Source organism: Salmo trutta, unplaced genomic scaffold (genome assembly GCF_901001165.1).
Source record: "Salmo trutta unplaced genomic scaffold, fSalTru1.1, whole genome shotgun sequence".
Classification (NCBI taxonomy): domain Eukaryota; kingdom Metazoa; phylum Chordata; class Actinopteri; order Salmoniformes; family Salmonidae; genus Salmo; species Salmo trutta.
In genome coordinates, this window is record NW_021822643.1 from 1 (window position 1) to 20,601 (window position 20,601).

Here is a 20,601-nt window from a genome sequence, read left to right on the forward strand (position 1 = left end):
TCCCTCTCCTCCCCCTCTCCCCCTCTCCCTCTCTTCTCTCTCTTTACCTCTCCCCCTCTCCCCTCTCCCCTCTCTCTTTACCTCTCCCCCTCCTCCCCTCTCTCTCTTTACCTCTCCCCCTCTCCCCTCTCCCTCTTTACCTCTCCCCCTCTCCCCTCTCCCTCTCCCCCTCTCCCCTCTCTCTTTACCTCTCCCCATCTCCCCTCTCCCCCTCTCCCCTCTCCCCTCTCTTCTCTCTCTTTACCTCTCCCCTCTCTCTTTACCTCTCCCCATCTCCCCTCTCTCTCTCCTCTCCCCCTCTCTCTTTCTCTTTACCTCTCCCCATCTCTGCTCTCTCTTTCTCTTTACCTCTCCCCCCTCTTCCTCTGTCTGTCTTTCTGACGTGTCTCTGTTCTGCCGTTCCTGCTAGGAGATGATGGCCAGTCTGATCAGCCAGACCCCAGACCATCCTGTCCCCTTTCTCATCAGCCACCTGCAGACCAAGCCAGGCAGCCCCGGCAAGCTGCACAGAACACTGGCGGGCTCCGCCGCTCTGTGGGCCCAGAGCGGTGCAGGTAGGAGCACGGACACATATGCATGCACGTGCACGTGCACATGTACACGCCTACACTCAGAAGCTCACGTATACACACATACGCAATACACACAAACAGTGTTGTATAATTAACCTTGTTGGGGACACATAATTCAGTCCCATTCAAAATCCTATTTTTCCTAACCACTAACCCTTACCCTAACCTTAACCCCAAAACCTAACCCTAACTCTTAATCTTAATCCTAAACTTAAATCTAATTCTAACACTAATTTTAACCTTAACCCTAAACCCCATAAAAATAGCATTTGACCTTGTGGGGACCAATAAAATGTCCCCAGTTGGTGAAATTTGTGTATGTTTACTATTGTTGTGGGGACTTCTGGTCCTCACAAGTGTAGTTAAACACGTCCCCACAGGCACACAAACGCACACATTCCTTGTCGTTGTGTGTGTACTACTGTTCTGGTACCTTCTTCTCTCAGCGGAGAGTGAGGGAGGTCCTGACTTCAGGAGTTATGAGAAGCACTGGCAGATCCACCCGAACAAACCCAAGAAATCCAAGAGTGATCTGGCTGTGTCTAACATCTCCCCTCCTTCAACAGAATCGAAGTCCTGTGAGTATAGCTATATCTACAGTGTGTCATTATAGACGTCTTTATGTTGCTCCAATGGTACCTCTATTAGTCCTGTCAGTTCCTCTGTCATTGGACGTAATTTTACCATTAAATTAGTCATGGTTCATTGTCCAGTGGGCCAGTGCCAGATGAATACGCTAGTCAATACTCTATAGCACAGATAACTGGGGACAGACTGAATGAAGGGTGATGTAATGAGGTTCTATAGATAACTGGGGACAGACTGAATGAAGGGTGATGTAATGAGGTTCTACAGATAACTGGGGACAGACTGAATGAAGGGTGATGTAATGAGGTTCTATAGATAACTGGGGACAGACTGAATGAAGGGTGATGTAATGAGGTTCTACAGATAACTGGGGACAGACTGAATGAAGGGTGATGTAATGAGGTTCTACAGATGACTGGGGACAGACTGAATGAAGGGTGATGTAATGAGGTTCTATAGATGACTGGGGACAGACTGAATGAAGGGTGATGTAATGAGGTTCTACAGATAACTGGGGACAGACTGAAGGTAGGGTGATGTAAGGAGGTTCTACAGATAACTGGGGACAGACTGAAGGTAGGGTGATGTAATGAGGTTCTACAGATAACTGGGGACAGACTGAAGGTAGGGTGATGTAATGAGGTTCTACAGATAACTGGGGACAGACTGAAGGTAGGGTGATGTAATGAGGTTCTACAGATAACTGGGGACAGACTGAAGGTAGGGTGATGTAATGAGGTTCTATAGATAACTGGGGACAGACTGAAGGTAGGGTGATGTAATGAGGTTCTACAGATAACTGGGGACAGACTGAAGGTAGGGTGATGTAATGAGGTTCTACAGATAACTGGGGACAGACTGAAGGTAGGGTGATGTAAGGAGGTTCTACAGATAACTGGGGACAGACTGAAGGTAGGGTGATGTAATGAGGTTCTACAGATAACTGGGGACAGACTGAAGGTAGGGTGATGTAATGAGGTTCTACAGATAACTGGGGACAGACTGAAGGTAGGGTGATGTAATGAGGTTCTATAGATAACTGGGGACAGACTGAAGGTAGGGTGATGTAATGAGGTTCTATAGATAACTGGGGACAGACTGAATGAAGGGTGATGTAATGAGGTTCTACAGATAACTGGGGACAGACTGAAGGTAGGGTGATGTAATGAGGTTCTACAGATAACTGGGGACAGACTGAAGGTAGGGTGATGTAATGAGGTTCTACAGATAACTGGGGACAGACTGAAGGTAGGGTGATGTAATGAGGTTCTACAGATAACTGGGGACAGACTGAAGGTAGGGTGATGTAATGAGGTCTATAGATAACTGGGGACAGACTGAATGAAGGGTGATGTAATGAGGTTCTACAGATAACCGGGGACAGACTGAAGGTAGGGTGATGTAATGAGGTTCTACAGATAACTGGGGACAGACTGAAGGTAGGGTGATGTAATGAGGTTCTACAGATAACTGGGGACAGACTGAAGGTAGGGTGATGTAATGAGGTTCTACAGATAACTGGGGACAGACTGAAGGTAGGGTGATGTAATGGGGTTCTACAGATAACTGGGGACAGACTGAAGGTAGGGTGATGTAATGAGGTTCTACAGATAACTGGGGACAGACTGAATGAAGGGTGATGTAATGAGGTCTATAGATAACTGGGGACAGACTGAATGAAGGGTGATGTAATGAGGTTCTACAGATAACCGGGGACAGACTGAAGGTAGGGTGATGTAATGAGGTCTATAGATAACTGGGGACAGACTGAATGAAGGGTGATGTAATGAGGTTCTACAGATAACTGGGGACAGACTGAAGGTAGGGTGATGTAATGAGGTTCTACAGATAACCGGGGACAGACTGAAGGTAGGGTGATGTAAGGGACTCATAGGTTGGGTCAAATGGAAAGAGAGATGAAGAGGTTGGAGAGGGAGGGAAGGAGAGAGATGGGGAGAGGAGACGGGGATAGTGGAGAGAGAGATAGATAGAAGGTGGGAGGCAAAGAGAGAGATAGAGAGAGAGACAGATCGAGAAAGATAGGAGGGGGAGAGGCTGAAACTTCAATAATTCAGTATTGCTCTCATTCTCGTGCCAGTTCCAGTCTATTTCAGGCTGTGGTCAGACCATCACTCACAATCAGAAGGAAATGAAAGAGAGGACGTGTGTCTCCTCCGGTGGCCCTGGCTGCTTCTCCCTGCCACTCTGCTGTTTCTCTCTCTTTGTTCCTTAAGAATTGCCAGACTGGCAAAATACATGAAACAAGAGCTGTGCTCCTCGCAAAGCTGCACCAGAATATAATGGGCTTCTATACTTAGTATACAGTAGCTGATTTTTTTTTTTCTGTAACAAACCGACCTGTAAACGAAGAAACAACAATTTTAAAGGAAAAGTTCTAATGGAAGACAACAGTTAAATGTGCCGTGAAAAAAAGTTCTTTTCAGTAGGTATCTCTCCTTACCTTCTCTGTTGGTATGTTATCGAACCCACGATCCTGGCATTGCAAGCGCCATGCCCTACTAACTGAGCCACGCGGGACCACACGATACCCTCCTCATCTCATCCCAGTCGATTTGACAAGTCTCGTGGATTTTATTCATGACACAAAGATGAAATCTACACTGAGAATACATAATATTAAGAACAATGTCTTAATATTGAGTTTAAAAAAAATGTTATGAAATGTGTCCTCTGTATGTAAGGGTGCTCTACTGTGAGTTCTGCTGTGTGAGAGAGAGAGAGACGTTAAATTCTACAACCACCTAAAAGGAAGCGATTCCCCATCCTTCCGTAACAAAGCCATCCCCTACAGAGAGATGAACCTGGAGAAGAGTCCCCTCAGCACGCTGGTCCTGGGCCTCTGTTCACAAACACTGGCTCTCAAGAGAAGACAGGCTATGTGCACGCTGCCCACAAAATGAGGTGGAAACTGAGCTGCACTTCCTAACCTCCTGCCAAATGTACGACCAATCCAATTTTGATAAACTCCCAAATCTATTGGGTGAAATACCACAATGTGCCATCACAACAGCAATATTTGGGCAGCCAGTGAATAACAAATACCATTGTAAATACAACCCATATTTATGTAAATATTTCCCTTTTGTACTTTAACTATTTGCACGTCGTTGCAACGCTGTATATAGACTTAATATGACATTTGAAATGTCTCTATTATTTTGGAACTTGTGCGAGTGTAATATTTACTGTTCACTTTTTATGGTTTATTTCACTTTTGTTAATTACTGTCTGGCAGTTGTTGGTGGCTCCGTACTGTCTGGCAGTTGTTGGTGGCTCCGTACTGTCTGGCAGTTGTTGTTGGTGGAGGCTCTGTACTGTCTGGCAGTTGTTGTTGGTGGCTCCGTACTGTCTGGCAGTTGTTGGTGGTGGCTCCGTACTGTCTGGCAGTTGTTGGTGGCTCCGTACTGTCTGGCAGTTGTTGGTGGTGGCTCCGTACTGTCTGGCAGTTGTTGGTGGCTCCGTACTGTCTGGCAGTTGTTGTTGGTGGCTCCGTACTGTCTGACAGTTGTTGGTGGCTCCGTACTGTCTGGCAGTTGTTGTTGGTGGCTCTGTACTGTCTGGCAGTTGTTGGTGGAGGTTCCGTACTGTCTGGCAGTTGTTGTTGGAGGCTCCGTACTGTCTGGCAGTTTGAAGAGTGTGGCCAGTTGATCAACGTGGCATTTTATGTTGAAGATTCTCTGTGTGCATCTCTCCTTTTTAAGTGTGAGCAAATCCAAGTCACTTTTGTATTTACACTCTTTACCTTTCCAAGGAACAACAAATATTTGTTGTAAACATATCCTATTACGTAATACTTTATTTTGCAGTATAACATTTGTAATTAACACAGGGTACGATGAAGTTTGTTGGAATAAACCCTGAGAATCCTCTCCATTGCAAAACCTCAAGGTTTACCAGCAGATCGAACTTGCTGCATCGGTGCTTCCTCCTAGAACAGGGGTTATAGCAGTGCACTGCTGTGGAACGACTGCAATAACTCCTGGACCAGTTACAGCCTTCGCAGTGGAGGCAGATGTAGTCGAGGGGTCCTGCCACTGTGTTAATAATGCTCACGGCCCAGCTTGGAAGAGACCCAATCCATCTGATCGACTTCAGATGCTTGTTTTCTCCTAAGTTGGACCAGCTCGAGCTCTGCTGCTGGAGAAAGGCTTTTGGCTGGGCTTCTGTGGAGGAATTTTTAATTTAATTTTATTGATTTTATATTATTTTGAAATCTTAACCGTCTCCTTACACATGGTCTTCTTTAAAGTAACGTTTTTGAAGGTTTCGATTTTCGACTCCTCCAGAGTGTTGCGTTTTATAATTTAAAAATCGGTTTGTTTATTATTTTAGCAATGTCCAGATTCTCCTGGTGAGAATGCTAGCGGAAAGAGACTGCATTAATTAGTGGTGCATTCAGAAGCATTGGGGAAAGAGCTCTGCGTTCAGCATGGTTTCCCGATGCTTTTGAAAGCACTGCTAACTGAAACAATGTGTTGCCACTAGCATTGCTACGTTTTCCAAAAATGCTAACCACATTTTTTCTGGATATTACTAAATAACCAGCAAACTAATTTTAAAAATGTTTTGGCAAAAATCAACACCCTAGGGAAGTCGATAATAAGCTTAACTTAAAAAAAAGTGAAATTCCCACGTATTTAGTAATATGGTTAATTATCCCTTTATTAAAGGTAAAGAAACCTGACTAAACTTGATTTATTTTTGTAAATATTTTTTTAGGGGGTAGATCAGCTTTAATATTGCAGATAGGTTGTAGCTTTCATCGATGTAATTGTCTGCATCATTTCCAATCCCCCATATATATTTTTTGAAAATATATACATTTACCAGTCAAGAGTTTTTCTTTATTTTTTTACTATTTTCTACATTGTAAAATAATAGTGAAGACATCAAAACTATGAAATAACTGTAACGCCGTTCGTTGGAAGAAGGCGACCAAAGCGCAGCGTGGTACGTCATGATTTTATTTATCAAAAACACTCAAATAAAAAATAACAAAACGAAAAGCCAAACAGTTCCGTCAGGTACAAAACAACTACCCACAAACACAGGTGGGAAAAAGGCTGCCTAAGTATGATTCCCAATCAGAGACAACGATAGACAGCTGCCTCTGATTGGAAACCATACTCGGCCAAAACAAAGAAATAGATAGCATAGAATGCCCACCCCACATCACACCCTGACCTAACCAAACAGAGAAAAACGGATCTCTCAGGTCAGGGCGTGACAATAACACATATGGAATCATGTAGTAACCAAAAAAGTGTTAAACAAATAAAAATATATGTAATATTTTAGATTCTTCAAATAGCCACCCTTTGCCTTGATGACAGCTTTGCACACTTTTGGCATTCTCTCAACCAGCTTCATGAGGAATTCTTTTCCAACAGTCTTGAAGGAGTTCCCACATATGCTGAGCGCTTGTTGGCTGATTTTCCTTCAATCTGCGGTCTAACTCATCCCAAACCATCTCAATTGGGATGAAGTTGGGTGATTGTGAAGGCCAGGTCATCTGATGCATCACTCCATCACTCTCCTTCTTGGTCACATAGCCCAGAGGTGTGTTTTGGGTCATTGTCCTGTTGAAAAACAAATGATAGTCTCACTAGATGGGATGGTGTATAGCTGCAGAATGCTGTGGTAGTCATGCCGATTAAGTGTGCCTTGAATTCTAAATATATCACAGACAGTGTCACCAGCAAAGCACCCTCACACCATCACACCTCCTCCTCCATGCTTCACGGTGGGAACCACACGTGCGGAGATCATCCATTCACCTACTCTGCATCTCACAAAGACACGGCGTTTAGAATCAAAAATCTCAAATTTGGACTCATCAAACCAAAGGACAGATTTCCACTGGTCTAATGTCCATTGCTCGTGTTTCTTGGCCTAAGCAAGTCTCTTCTTCTCATTGGTGTCCTTTAGTAGTGGTTTCTTTGAAGCAATTCGACCATGAAGGCCTGATTCCCGCAGTCGCCTCTGAACAGTTGATGTTGAGATGTGTCTGTTACTTGAACTCCGGGAATAATTTTTTGGGCTGCAATCTGAGGTGCAGTTAATTGCCGATTTCTGAGGCTGGTAACTCAGAGGTAACTCTGGGTCTTCCTTTCCTGTAGCGGTCCTCATGAGAACTAGTTTCATCATAGGTTTTTGCGACTGCACTTCAAGATATTTTCCGGATTGACTGACCTTCATGTCTTAAAAGTAATGATGGACTCTGGTTTCTCTTTGCTTATTTGAGCTGTTCTTGCCATAATATGGACTTGGTCTTTTACCAAATAGGGCTATCTTCTGTATACCACTGTGGTATCCCAGGAGGTCTACCCCGGGGGATGGTAATAGAGGGGAGGTACGTGAGGTGACGTTGACTCCCTCTGCTGGGAATACGGGAGCTGGACACCCCGACACGGACAGATCTAAGTGGAGGTAATTAGAGGAAAATGTCAACCAGCTGTGGAGGCCAAATAAAAGGAGCACGGTGGCACACCGCGAGAGAGAACGGGGAGAGACCGACACCAAGCCACAGTGGAGGAGAAGGACCGAGCTAAACCTAAGGGATTTTCTTTGTTGTGTTTATTTTCTGTCTTAGTAAAGTTGTTTTTGCAGACTAAAACCTCCCTGTCCCTGTGTCAATCTCTGCATGCTCAACCCAACACCCCACGGTTTACCACACCACCTTGTCACAACATAATTGATTGGCTCAAACGCATTAAGAAGGAGAGAAATTCCACAAATCAACTTTTATCAAGGCACACCTGTGAATTGAAATGCATTCCCAGGTGACTACCGCATGAAGCTGGTTGAGAGTATGCCAATAGAATGCAAAACTGTCATCAAGGCAAAGGGTGGCTACTTTAAAGAATATAAAATGTATTTTGATTTGTTAAACAAAAAAAAGTCTTAACTTCCAAATGTGTTATTTAATAGTTTTTAGATTTCTTCACTTTGATTCTACAATGTAGAAAATAGTAGATAGAAAGAAAAAACCCTTGAATGAGTAAGTGTGTCAAAAAATGTTGTTGACTGGTACTGTATGTGTTCCACATTCCAAACGCAAACCTTTCTCAAGGTGATCATTGATTGGATGTGAAGTGATGGTGAGAGGAATCAAATGTTCTGACATCCATATGAGAAGTAATAGGGGTCATAATGGATTTGAAGCTAGGGCTTCACATGTCTATATCTCCTCATTCATCAATTAAACATCTCAGAAGAAGAGGGAGTGGGAGACAGAGACTGGAGGACGTTGGTGTGATGATGCTGAAATCTGGATCCTTACCTCTCTTCCTGTTTGACCCATTTTCATCTGTTAATCTAAAGGCTGAAGGGAGACCAGTGGTCCTGGAAGGGATACATTGACCTTCCTCCAAGCTTTTCCATAAAGAAAACTCCTATTGATTGCTATGCTTGATTTACATACTCGACATGACCAAAAGTATGGACAACTACTCGTCAAAATCATGGGCATTAATATGGAGTTGGTTCCCCCTTTGCTACTATAACAGCCTCCACTCTTCTGGGAAGGCTTTCCACTAGATGTTGGAACATTGCTGCTATAACAGCCTCCACTCTTCTGGGAAGGCTTTCCACTAGATGTTGGAACATTGCTGCTATAACAGCCTCCACTCTTCTGGGAAGGCTTTCCACTAGATGTTGGAACATTGCTGCTATAACAGCCTCCACTCTTCTGGGAAGGCTTTCCACTAGATGTTGGAACATTGCTGCGAGGACTTGCTTCCATTTAGCCACAAGAGCATTAGTGAGGTCGGACACTGATGTCGGACGATTTGTCCTGGCTCACAGTCGGCGTTACAATTCATCCAAAAGGTGTTTGATGGGGTTGAGGTCAAGGCTCTGTGCAGGCCAGTCAAGTTCTTCCACACCGATCTTGACAAACCATTTATGTATGGACCTCGCTTTGTGCACAGAGATTTTGTCATGCTGAAACAGGAAAGGGCTTTCCCCAAACTGTTGCCACAAAGTTGGAAGCACAGAAAGGTCTAGAATGACCTTGTATGCTGTAGCGTTAAGAGTAGCGTTCTCCTGGCATCCACCAAACCCAGATTCATCCGTCGGACTGCCAGATGGTGAAGCGTGATTTATCACTCCAGAGAACACGTTTCCACTGCTCCAGAGTCCAATGGCGGCGAGCTTTACACCACTCCAGCTGACGCTTGGCATTACACATGGTGATCTTAGGCTTGTGTGCGCGGCTGCTCGGTCATGGAAACCCATTTCATGAAGCTCCCAACTAACAGTTATTTTGGTGACATTGCTTCCAGAGGCAGTTTGGAACTCGATAGTGAGATATGCAAGCGAGGAAAGACGATTTTTACGCACTTCAGCACTCTGCGGTCCCGTTCTGTGAGCTTGCGGGACCTAACACTTTACGGGTGAGCCGTTGTTGCTCCTTGACGTTTCCAATTCACAATAACAGCACTTACAGTTGACCGGGGCAGCTCTAGCAGGGCAGAAATTTGAGGAACTAACTTGTTGGAAAGGTGGCATCCTATGACGGTGCCATGTTGCAAGTCACTGAGGTCTTCAATAAGGCCATTCTACTGACAATGTTTTTCTGTGAAGATTGAATGGCGGTGTGCTCGATTTTATACACCTGTCAGCAACGGGTGTGGCTGAAGTAGCCAAATACACTAATTTGAAGGGGTGTCCACATGGTGTATGGGTGGTGTATGGGTGGTGTATGGGTGGTGTATGGGTGGTATATAGGTGATGTATGGGTGGTGTATATGTGGTGTTTGGGTGGTGTATGGGTGGTATATGGGTGGTATATAGGTGATGTATGGGTGGTATATGGGTGGTGAATGGGTGGTGTATAGGTGGTGTATGGGTGGTGTATGGGTGGTATATAGGTGATGTATGGGTGGTATATAGGTGATGTATGGGTGGTGTATATGTGGTGTTTGGGTGGTGTATGGGTGGTATATGGGTGGTATATAGGTGGTGTATAGGTGATGTATGGGTGGCGTATGGGTGGTGTATAGATGGTGTATAGGTGGTGTTTAGGTGGTGTATAGGTGGTGTATGGGTGGTGTATAGGTGGTGTATGGGTGGTGTATGGGTGGTATATAGGTGATGTATGGGTGGTATATAGGTGATGTATGGGTGGTGTATATGTGGTGTTTGGGTGGTGTATGGGTGGTATATGGGTGGTATATAGGTGGTGTATAGGTGATGTATGGGTGGTGTATAGGTGGTGTTTAGGGGGTGTATGGGTGGTGTATAGGTGGTGTATGGGTGATGTATGGGTGGTGTATGGGTGGTATATAGGTGGTGTATAGGTGGTGTATAGGTGGGGTATGGGTGATGTATAGGTGGTGTATAGGTGGTGTATGGGTGGTGTATAGGTGGTGTATAGGTGGTGTATAGGTGGTGTATAGGTGGTGTACAGGTGGTGTATAGGTGCTGGGATGCATAGGTGACGCTGTCCTATGGTTGTGGTTGTGTTTCAGTACCGCGATCTATAGAGCACCCGTGGTGGGAACGGAGGGAGAGCAGTGACTTTGATGAACTCAACCTCATCCTGCAGGAGAGCAAGACGCTGGGCAAGGCTCTGGAGAACCTGTCACGTAGTGAGTACAGTAACTAAAACGTAGTACTGTACCCTAAACACTAATGCTGTACCCTAAACCCTCAACTCTAATACAGTACCCTAATCCCTAGTACGAAACCGTAAAGCCTAATAATGTACCCTAATTCCTAAACCCAAGGCTCTACAGAACCCTTCCCATAGTGATGGAGATAATACCTATACCAACTCCTGAACCGTAGTACTAATAACTATACCTAGGAATACTAATACCTATACCAACTCCTGAACCGTAGTACTAATACCTATACTACCTCCTGAACCGTAGTACTAATACCTATACCAACTCCTGAATCGTAGTACTAATACCTATACTACCTCCTGAACCGTAGTACTAATACCTATATTACCTCCTGAACCGTAGTACTAATACCTATACCAACTCCTGAACCGTAGTACTAATACCAATACCTAGGAATACTAATACCTATACTACCTCCTGAACTGTAGTACTAATACCTATACCTAGGAATACTAATACCTATACTACCTCCTGAACTGTAGTACTAATACCTATACCAACTCCTGAACCGTAGTACTAATACCTATACCAACTCCTGAACCGTAGTACTAATACCTATACCTAGGAATACTAATACCTATACCAACTCCTGAACCTTTGTAAATACAGACTACATTTTAGTGCTTGAAATTTCTGTGGCATTTTACCTCCCGCTGATTCCCTTTTCTGCTCTTCACAGGTATCGCTGTTTCTGATGAACTTGATCAGGTAACTACTTACAACTGCAGTCATGTTTCTTTTTAATGTACATCATGAAAATGATTGTTTGTTGGTTTTTGTGTGTAGCTCAGTTGGTAGAGCATGGTGCTTTCAACGCTAGGGTTGAGGGTTTGATTCCCACGGGAATGTGTGTGTGTGTGTGTGAAAATAATGACATGCAACAATCTCATGGGACCGACATCCGTCCTGTGAAACTTCAATAAGCTTCTCTTTCTGTAGTACGGCTGGTCGGGTATAGATGTGATTCACAGCAGAAAAAATCTTATTTTTATACACTGTCTGGCCCTGGTTCTACCTCAATACAATAATGAGAGAACTCAGTTTGTAGGGAGACAAATAACATTTGATTTGATCACTGGGGCCAAGCTTCCTGACATCCAGGACCTATATACTAGGCGGTGTCAGAGGAAGGCCCATAAAATTGTCAGAGACTCCAGTCACCCAAGTTATAGACTGTTCTCTCTGCTACCGCACGGCAAGCGGTACCGGAGCGCCAAAGTCTAGGACCAAAAGGCTTCTTAACAGCTTCTACCTCGAAGCCATCAGACTGCTGAACAGTTAATCAAACGTACACCCGGACTATTTACATTGACATCCCCCACTTTGTTTTTACACTGCTGCTACTCACTGTTTATTATCTATGCATAGTCACTTTACCCCCACCTACATGTATAAATTATTTAGACTAACCTGTACCTCCACACATTGACTCGGTACCGGTACCTCCTGTATACAGCCTCGTTATTGTTATTTTATTGTGTTACTTTAAAAAGTTTTTACTTTTAGTTTATTTGGTAAATATTTTCTTAACTCTTCTTGAACTGCACTGTTGGTTAAGGGCTTGTAAAGTAAGCATTTCACAGGTAAAGTCTACACTTGTTGTATTCGGAGCATGTGACAAATACAAATGTATTTGGTTTGATTTGAACAGCACCTTGTCTCTTCGGAGAGCCCTAAAATAGTGGGCAAGACCAATTTGTGAAAAGCTTATGAAGGTATTTTGGTTATTTTTGGTTATTTAGGTTGTCAAATATAGTGCACTCTATAGTGAATAGGGATCCATTTGGGACTCAGACAGAGATATTGCAGTTGTGTTTTTGATGGTGAGTCCTCCAGGTGGATAGTTTTGTGTTTGCCTGTGTGCCTGCAGCTAGACAGAGAGATTGTTTTTATTGCATTGAGGTTTGGGTTGTAATGAGGTTTTGGTTGTATTGAGTTTTGGGTTGTATTGAAGTTTGGGTTGTATTGAGGTTTGGGTTGCATGAGGTTTGGGTTGCATTGAGGTTTGGGTTATATTGAGGTTTGGGTTGTATTGAGTTTTGGGTTGTATTGAGGTTTGAGTTGTATTGGGTTGTATTGAGGTTTGGGTTATATTGGGTTGTATTGAGGTTTGAGTTGTATTGGGTTGTATTGAGGTTTGGGTTGTAATGAGTTTTGGGTTGTATTGAGTTTTGGGTTGTATTGAGGTTTGGGTTGTATTGAGTTGTATTGAGGTTTGGGTTGTATTGAGTTTTGGGTTGTATTGAGTTTTGGGTTGTAATGAGGTTTGGGTTGTATTGAGGTTTGGGGTGTATTGATGTTTGGGTTGTATTGATGTTAGGGTTGTATTGATGTTTGGGTTGATTTGGGTTGTATTGGGTTGTATTGATGTTTGGCTTGTATTGATGATTGGGTTGTATTGAGGTTTGGGTTGCATGAGGTTTGGGTTATATTGAGGTTTGGGTTGTATTGAGTTTTGGATTGTATTGAGTTTTGGGTTGTATTGAGGTTTGATTTGTATTGGGTTGTATTGAGGTTTGGGTTATATTGGGTTGTATTGAGGTTTGAGTTGTATTGGGTTGTATTGAGGTTTGGGTTGTAATGAGGTTTGGGTTGCATTGAGGTTTGGGTTGTATTGAGGTTTGGGTTGTATTGGGTTGTATTGAGGTTTGAGTTGTATTGGGTTGTATTGAGGTTTGGGTTGTATTGGGTTGTATTGAGGTTTGGGTTATATTGGGTTGTATTGAGGTTTGAGTTGTATTGGGTTGTATTGAGGTTTGGGTTGTAATGAGGTTTGGGTTGCATGAGGTTTGGGTTGCATTGAGGTTTGGGTTATATTGAGGTTTGGGTTGTATTGAGTTTTGGGTTAAATTGAGTTTTGGGTTGTATTGAGGTTTGAGTTGTATTGGGTTGTATTGAGGTTTGGGTTATATTGGGTTGTATTGAGGTTTGAGTTGTATTGGGTTGTATTGAGGTTTGGGTTGTAAATGAGTTTTGGGTTGTATTGAGTTTTGGGTTGTATTGAGGTTTGGGTTGTATTGAGTTGTATTGAGGTTTGGGTTGTATTGAGTTTTGGGTTGTATTGAGTTTTGGGTTGTATTGAGGTTTGGGTTGTATTGAGTTTTGGGTTGTATTGAGTTTTGGGGTGTATTGATGTTTGGGTTGTATTGATGTTTGGGTTGTATTGATGTTTGGGTTGATTTGGGTTGTATTGGGTTGTATTGATGTTTGGCTTGTATTGATGATTGGGTTGTATTGGGTTGTATTGATGTTTGGGTTGTATTGATAATTGGGTTGTATTGGGTTGTATTGATGTTTGGGTTGTATTGAGTTTTGGGTTGTATTGCAGTTTGGGTTGCATTGAGTTGTATTGAGGTTTGGGGTGTATTGATGTTTGGCTTGTATTGAGTTTTGGGTTGTATTGCGGTTTGGGTTGCATTGAGGTTTGGGTTGTATTGAGGTTTGGGTTGTATTGGGTTGTATTGAGGTTTGGGGTGTATTGATGTTTGGCTTGTATTGATGTTTGGGTTGTATTGGGTTGTATTGATGTTTGTATTGATGTTTGGGTTTTATTGATGTTTGGGTTGTATTGATGTTTGGGTTGTATTGGGTTGTATTGATGTTTGGCTTGTATTGATGTTTGGGTTGTAATGATGTTTGGGTTGTATTGGGTTGTATTGATGTTTGGGTTGTATTGATGTTTGGGTTGTATTGGGTTGTAATGATGTTTGGGTTGTATTGATGTTTGGGTTGTATTGATGTTTGGGTTGTATTGGGTTGTATTGATGTTTGGGTGGTATTGGGTTGTATTGGATTGTATTGAGTTGTATTGATGTGTGGGTTGTATTGATGTTTGGGTTGTATTGAGTTGTATTGATGTTTGGGTTGTATTGATGTTTGGGTTGTATTGATATTTGGGTTGTATTGATGTTTGGGTTGTATTGGGTTGTATTGATGTTTGGGTTGTATTGATGTTTGGGTTGTAATGATGTTTTGGTTGTATTGATGTTTGGGTTGTATTGATGTTTTGGTTGTATTGATGTTTGGGTTGTATTGGGTTGTATTGATGTTTGGGTTGTATTGCACTTCAGTCATTCTCATGATCTCTCATGATACCTCCCTCTTGGTTTTGATAGCGTCTATATTTAATATCTGGCAAGGAAGTATCATCATCAAACATTTTGAATGTAATGTCCATATGACAATCTCTCTCTTTCTCTCTCTTTCTCTCCCTTTCTCCCCCTCCATCCAGAATCTGGGGGGGTATAACTCAGTGCTGCAGCCCAGGGTGGTGGGGGAGTGGGTGGGCAGGGAGGAGGAAGACCCCGACCCACTGGCAGCAGAGATGCTCCAACCCCCAGTCCCCAGGACCAAGACTGAGGCTTGGGGGAGCGCAGATTGCAGCCCTGCCGGAAGGTAAGGGAGAGAAAGGGAAGGGTGTATGTGTGTGTGTGGAGGAGAGGGGAGGAATGTGTGTGTGTGGGAGGGGGGGGGTGGGGAGTTTGTGTGTGTGTGTGTGTGTGTGTGTGTGTGTGCGTGTGCGTGTGCGTGTGTGTGTGTGTGTGTGCCAATTACGATTGATTTATGCTCTAGCTGGAATAGAGAGGGGTGACTTTGTCTTTGTCCTGAAAGGCACCCTAGTCCCTATATAGTGCACTACCTATAGGGCTCTGGTCAAAGGTAGTGCATTATAAAGGGATTGGGGTGACGATTGGGACGCAGACTTGTTTGTCGTCATTCCAGTAGCCTCAGGAACACCCCTTGGAATCAGCAGCTTTAATCCTATTTCACAACCAGGATCAAACTTCTGTTTTGAATGACGCTGTACCCAATTTACCACTGACTAGTACAGCTAACCTCATTTAGCTCGGCTCCAGACACATTTTACATTCCCAAGTTATTGCTAGCCTGGTCCCAGATCTGTTTGTGTTCTTTCCATCTCCATTGCTCTCCTTCTTGAAGCCAAACGTTTAGAAAGCCAGACTGTTTGTCATGACGGTTAGTGACAATGAGTTGGCATGATGGCACAAACCGACTGGCACTCAGGCTGACGAAGTCGGTCTATGTAAGGGGATACCTGTCTTCTGGTGCTATATCACCCCACTACTATTAAAGTAATCCAATCTAATCTAAATGAATGTTTTTGTAAAACTGCACAGGTCCCCCTCCTCTCTCTCCAAGGCCCGCTTCCAGATGTTGCCGTGGTGATATTAACTGTGGGACTGTGAGGAGGCGGTGTGTGTGTGTGTGTGTGTGTGTGTGTGTGTGTGTGTGTGTGTGTGTGTGTGTGTGTGTGTGTGTGTGTGTGTGTGCGCGCTCCGTGTTAGGTGACCATTTGGGGATGTAGCTAATTAGAGAGGATCAGATATTAAATCATAAATCACACACACACACACACACACACACACACACACACACACACACACAGCTTTTTTAAACCTCATTAGGTTACTCTATCGTTTGATTAGTGGGAGAAATCTTGTTGTTTGGGGTACCAGATTGGGGAAAGATGTGTGTGTGTGTGTGGGATGTATTATAATATATAGGGAATATATTATAATATAATTATTATAGTAATTATAATATATACTGAACTTATATGTGCCAATTAAGCTGGAACATTTCTGGGGTGTTTTATTTCAGATGATGAAACATGAGACCAATACTTTGCATGTTGTATTTATATTGTTGTTCAGTACCTTGGGAACTATTCAGTTCAGTTACAGCTTCACTTTATCAAATATTTTATTACGTTTACATCCTTATTCTAAAATGGAGTAAACAAAAAAAACTATTCTCATCAATCTACACACAATACCCCATAATGACATCACAATACCCCATAATGACATCACAATACCCCATAATGACATCACAATACCCCATAATGACATCACAATACCCCATAATGACATCACAATACCCCATAATGACATCACAATTAATGAGAACGTGAAAACAGGTTTTTAGATTTTTTTTTTGCAAATGTATAAAAAAATAAGAAACAGAAATACTTTATTTACGTAAGTATTCAAACCCTTTACTATGAGACTTGAAATTGAGCTCAGGTGCATCCTGTTTCCATTGGTCATTCTTGAGATGTTTCTACAACTTGATTGGAGTCCACCTGTGGTAAAATTGATTGGACATGATTTGGAAAGGCACACACCTGTCTATATGAGGTCCCACAGTTGACAGTGCATGTCAGAGCAAAAACCAAGCCATGAGGTCAAAGGAATTGTCCTTAGAGTTCAGAGACATGATCGTGTCGAGGCACAGATCTGGGGAAGGGTACCAAAACATTTATGCAGCATTGAAGGTCCCCAAGAACACAGTGGACTCCATCATTCTTAAATGGAAGAAGTTCACAACCACCAAGACTCTTCCTAGAATTGGCCACCCGGCAAACTGAGCCATCTGGGGAGAAGGGCCTTGGTCAGGGAGGTGACCAAGAACCTGATGGTCACTCTGACAGAGCTCTAGAGTCCCTCTGTGGAGATAGGAGAACCATCCACAAGGACAACCATCTCTGCAGCACTCCACCAATTAGGCCTCTGATGAATGCCAAGCGTCATGTTTGGAGGAAACCTGGCACCATCCCTACAGTGAAGTATGGTGGTGGCAGAATCATGCTGTGAGGATGTTTTTCAGCAGCAGGGACTGGGAGACCAGTCATGATCGAGGCAAAGATGAATGGAACAAACTACAGAGAGATCCTTGATGAAAACCTTTTCCAGAGCGCTCAGGACCTCAGACTGGGGTGAAGGTTCACCTTCCAACAGGACAACAACCCTAAGCACACAGCCAAGACAACGCAGGAGTGGCTGTGATGTCCTTGAATGGCCCAGCCAGAGCCCGGACTTAAACCCGATCAAACATCTGTGGAGAGACATGAAAATAGCTGTGCAGCGACGCTCCCCATCCAACCTGACAGAGCTTGAGAGGATCTGCAGAGAAGAATGGGAGAAACTCCCCAAATAAAGGTGTGCCAAGCTTTTAGCATCATACCCAAGAAGAAGCAAGGCTGTAATCACTGCAAAAGGTGCTTCAACAAAGTACTGAGTAAAGGGTCTGAATACTTATGTAAATGTGATATTTCCGTTTTTTTTATTTTATAAATTAGCACAAGTTTAAAAAAAAAACAGTTTTTGATTTGTCATTATGGGGTATTGAGTTTAGATTAATGAGGGGAAAAAACGATTTAATCAATTTCATAGTGAGGTTGTAACGTAACAAGTCAAGGGGTCTAAATACTTTCCAAAGGCACCGTATAATACAATAATATATAATAATATACATTGAACAGAAATATAAACGCAACATGTAAAGTGTTGGTTCTATGTTTCATGAGCTGAAATAAAACATCCCAGAAATGTTCCATACGCACAAAAAGCTTATTTCTCTAAAATGTTGTTCACCAATGTGTTTACATCCCTGTTCGTGAGCATTTCTCCTTTAGCAAGATATTCCATCCACCTGACAGGTGTGGCATATCAAGAAGCTGATTAAACAGTATGATCATTACACAGGTGCGCCTTGTTTTGGGGACAATAAAAAGCCACTCTAAAATGTGCCGTTTTGTCACAACAACACAATGTCGAAGATGTCTCAGGAATGTCCACCAAGGATCACCACATCAGGGAAGCTCATCTGCGTGCTCGTCGTCCTCACCAGGGTCTTGACCTGACTGGAGTTTGGCATCGTAACCGACTTCAGTGGGCAAATGCTCACCTTCAGTTGGATGAATTACGGTTTCAACTGAACCGTGCATATGGCAGACAGCGTGTAAGGCGTTGAGTGAGTGAGTGAGTGAGTGGTTAGCTGATATCAACGTTGTGAACAGAGTGCCCCATGGTGGCGGTGGGGTTATGGTATGGGCAGGCATAAGCTACAGACAACAAAAACAATCGCATTTATCGATGATAATTTGAATGCACAGAGATACAGTGATGAGATCCTGAGGCCCCATTGTCGTGTCATTCATCCGCATCCATCACCTCAAGTTTCAGTATGATAATACACGGCCCCATGTCACAAGGATGTGTACACAATTCCTGGAAGCTGAAAATGTCCCAGTTCTTCCATAGCCTGCATACAGGTTTTAAATTGTCTAGTAGTCTCTCTCTGTCAGCTTTGGTGCCAGTCTGTTTCACTTGTAGCCAATATGTTTGGCATGACTAAGGAGCTGGCTAGGACATAGACACACTGACAATGATAATAATAATAACAGTTTTTCACCTTGTCAGCTCTGGGATTCAAAACGAACAACCGTTACTGACTGACCCAACGCTCTACCCGCTAGGCAACCTGCCACCCTTTGTCCTGGACATCTAAACGTACCAGGAAAAACTCTTGGCTGTGGTTATAATATCCTATCCAACGTCTAACCTAACCTAGGTCCCCTCTAACTCATCCCCTTCTTAGTTTAACCCTACCCTTCCTGTTGTAACCACTCCCCTTACTGTTGTAACCACTCCCTTTCCTGTTGTAACCACTCCCCTTCCTGTTGTAACCACCCCCCTTCCTGTTGTAACCACTCCCCTTCCTGTTGTAACCACTCCCCTTCCTGTTGTAACCACTCCCCTTCCTGTTGTAACCACTCCCCTTCCTGTTTGAACCACTCCCCTTCCTGTTTGAACCACTCCCCTTACTGTTTGAACCACTCCCCTTCCTGTTGTAACCACTCCCCTTCCTGTTTGAACCACTCCCCTTCCTGTTGTAACCACTCCCCGTCCTGTTGTAACCACTCCCCTTCCTGTTGTAACAACTCCCCTTCCTGTTGTAACCACTCCCCTTCCTGTTGTAACCACTCCCCTTCCTGTTTGAACCACTCCCCTTACTGTTTGAACCACTCCCCTTCCGGTTGTAACCACTCCCCTTCCTGTTGTAACCACTCCCCTTCCTGTTGTAACCACCCCCCTTCCTGTTGTAACCACTCCCCTTCCTGTTGTAACCACTCCCCTTCCTGTTTGAACCACTCCCCTTCCGGTTGTAACCACTCCCCTTCCTTTTGTAACCACTCCCCTTCCTGTTGTAACCACTCCCCTTCCTGTTGTAACAACTCCCCTTCCTGTTGTAACCACTCCCCTTCCTGTTGTAACCACTCCCCTTCCTGTTGTAACCACTCCCCTTCCGGTTGTAACCACTCCCCTTCCTGTTGTAACCACTCCCCTTCCTGTTGTAACAACTCCCTCTGTAACCACTCCCCTTCCTGTTGTAACCACTCCCCTTCCTGTTGTAACCACTCCCCTTCCTGTTGTAACCACTCCCCTTCCTGTTGTAACAACTCCCCTTCCTGTCTCTGCAGTGGGAAGAGTAAAGGGTTGAAGCAGCAGCAGCAGCAGCAGCACCACAAGAGGCTCCTGGCGGCCATGTTGTCCCAAGATTCCTTTGACTCCGCCCCCTCACTCACTGAGGAAGAGATGGAGGACGAGGACGACGTCATGGAGCTGCTGGGTCTGTCTTCTTCCTTCCTGTTCAATAATACTAACAACTACAAAAACAAATCAGACCCAATACAGATTCACTGATTCACAGATACCAATGTCAAAACACATCAGTGACATTAATCACTATTTTTACTGAGGGTCATTGAGCTTCCTCACTACGGCTGACATGGAAAATACAACATGGATAATACATGTAACTAGATAGTCACACACACACTCTCTACCTCTCTCTCCTCCTCTCTCTCTCTCCTCTCTCTCTCTCTCTCTCTCTCTCTCTCTCTCTCTCTCTCTCTCTCTCATCCTCTACTCTCTCTCTCATCCTCTCTCTCTCTCTCCTCTCTCTCTCTCTCTCTCTCTCTC

The 20,601-nt window shown here is 43.7% G+C and overlaps 1 protein-coding gene across 1 annotated transcript; it reads left to right on the forward strand.

Annotated features, from left to right (window-relative positions):
• Positions 1-400: 400 nt before the first annotated feature.
• Positions 401-20,133, forward strand: LOC115183067 (uncharacterized protein C8orf34 homolog; the record flags this gene model as incomplete). Its single annotated transcript, XM_029744428.1, is given in 6 exon segments — positions 401-554; positions 1,019-1,150; positions 10,655-10,774; positions 11,493-11,521; positions 15,045-15,208; positions 20,100-20,133. Coding segments are annotated over 6 exon segments (621 nt in total), but the record flags the coding sequence as incomplete, so codon positions are not given.
• Between the last annotated feature and the right edge of the window lie 468 nt (positions 20,134-20,601).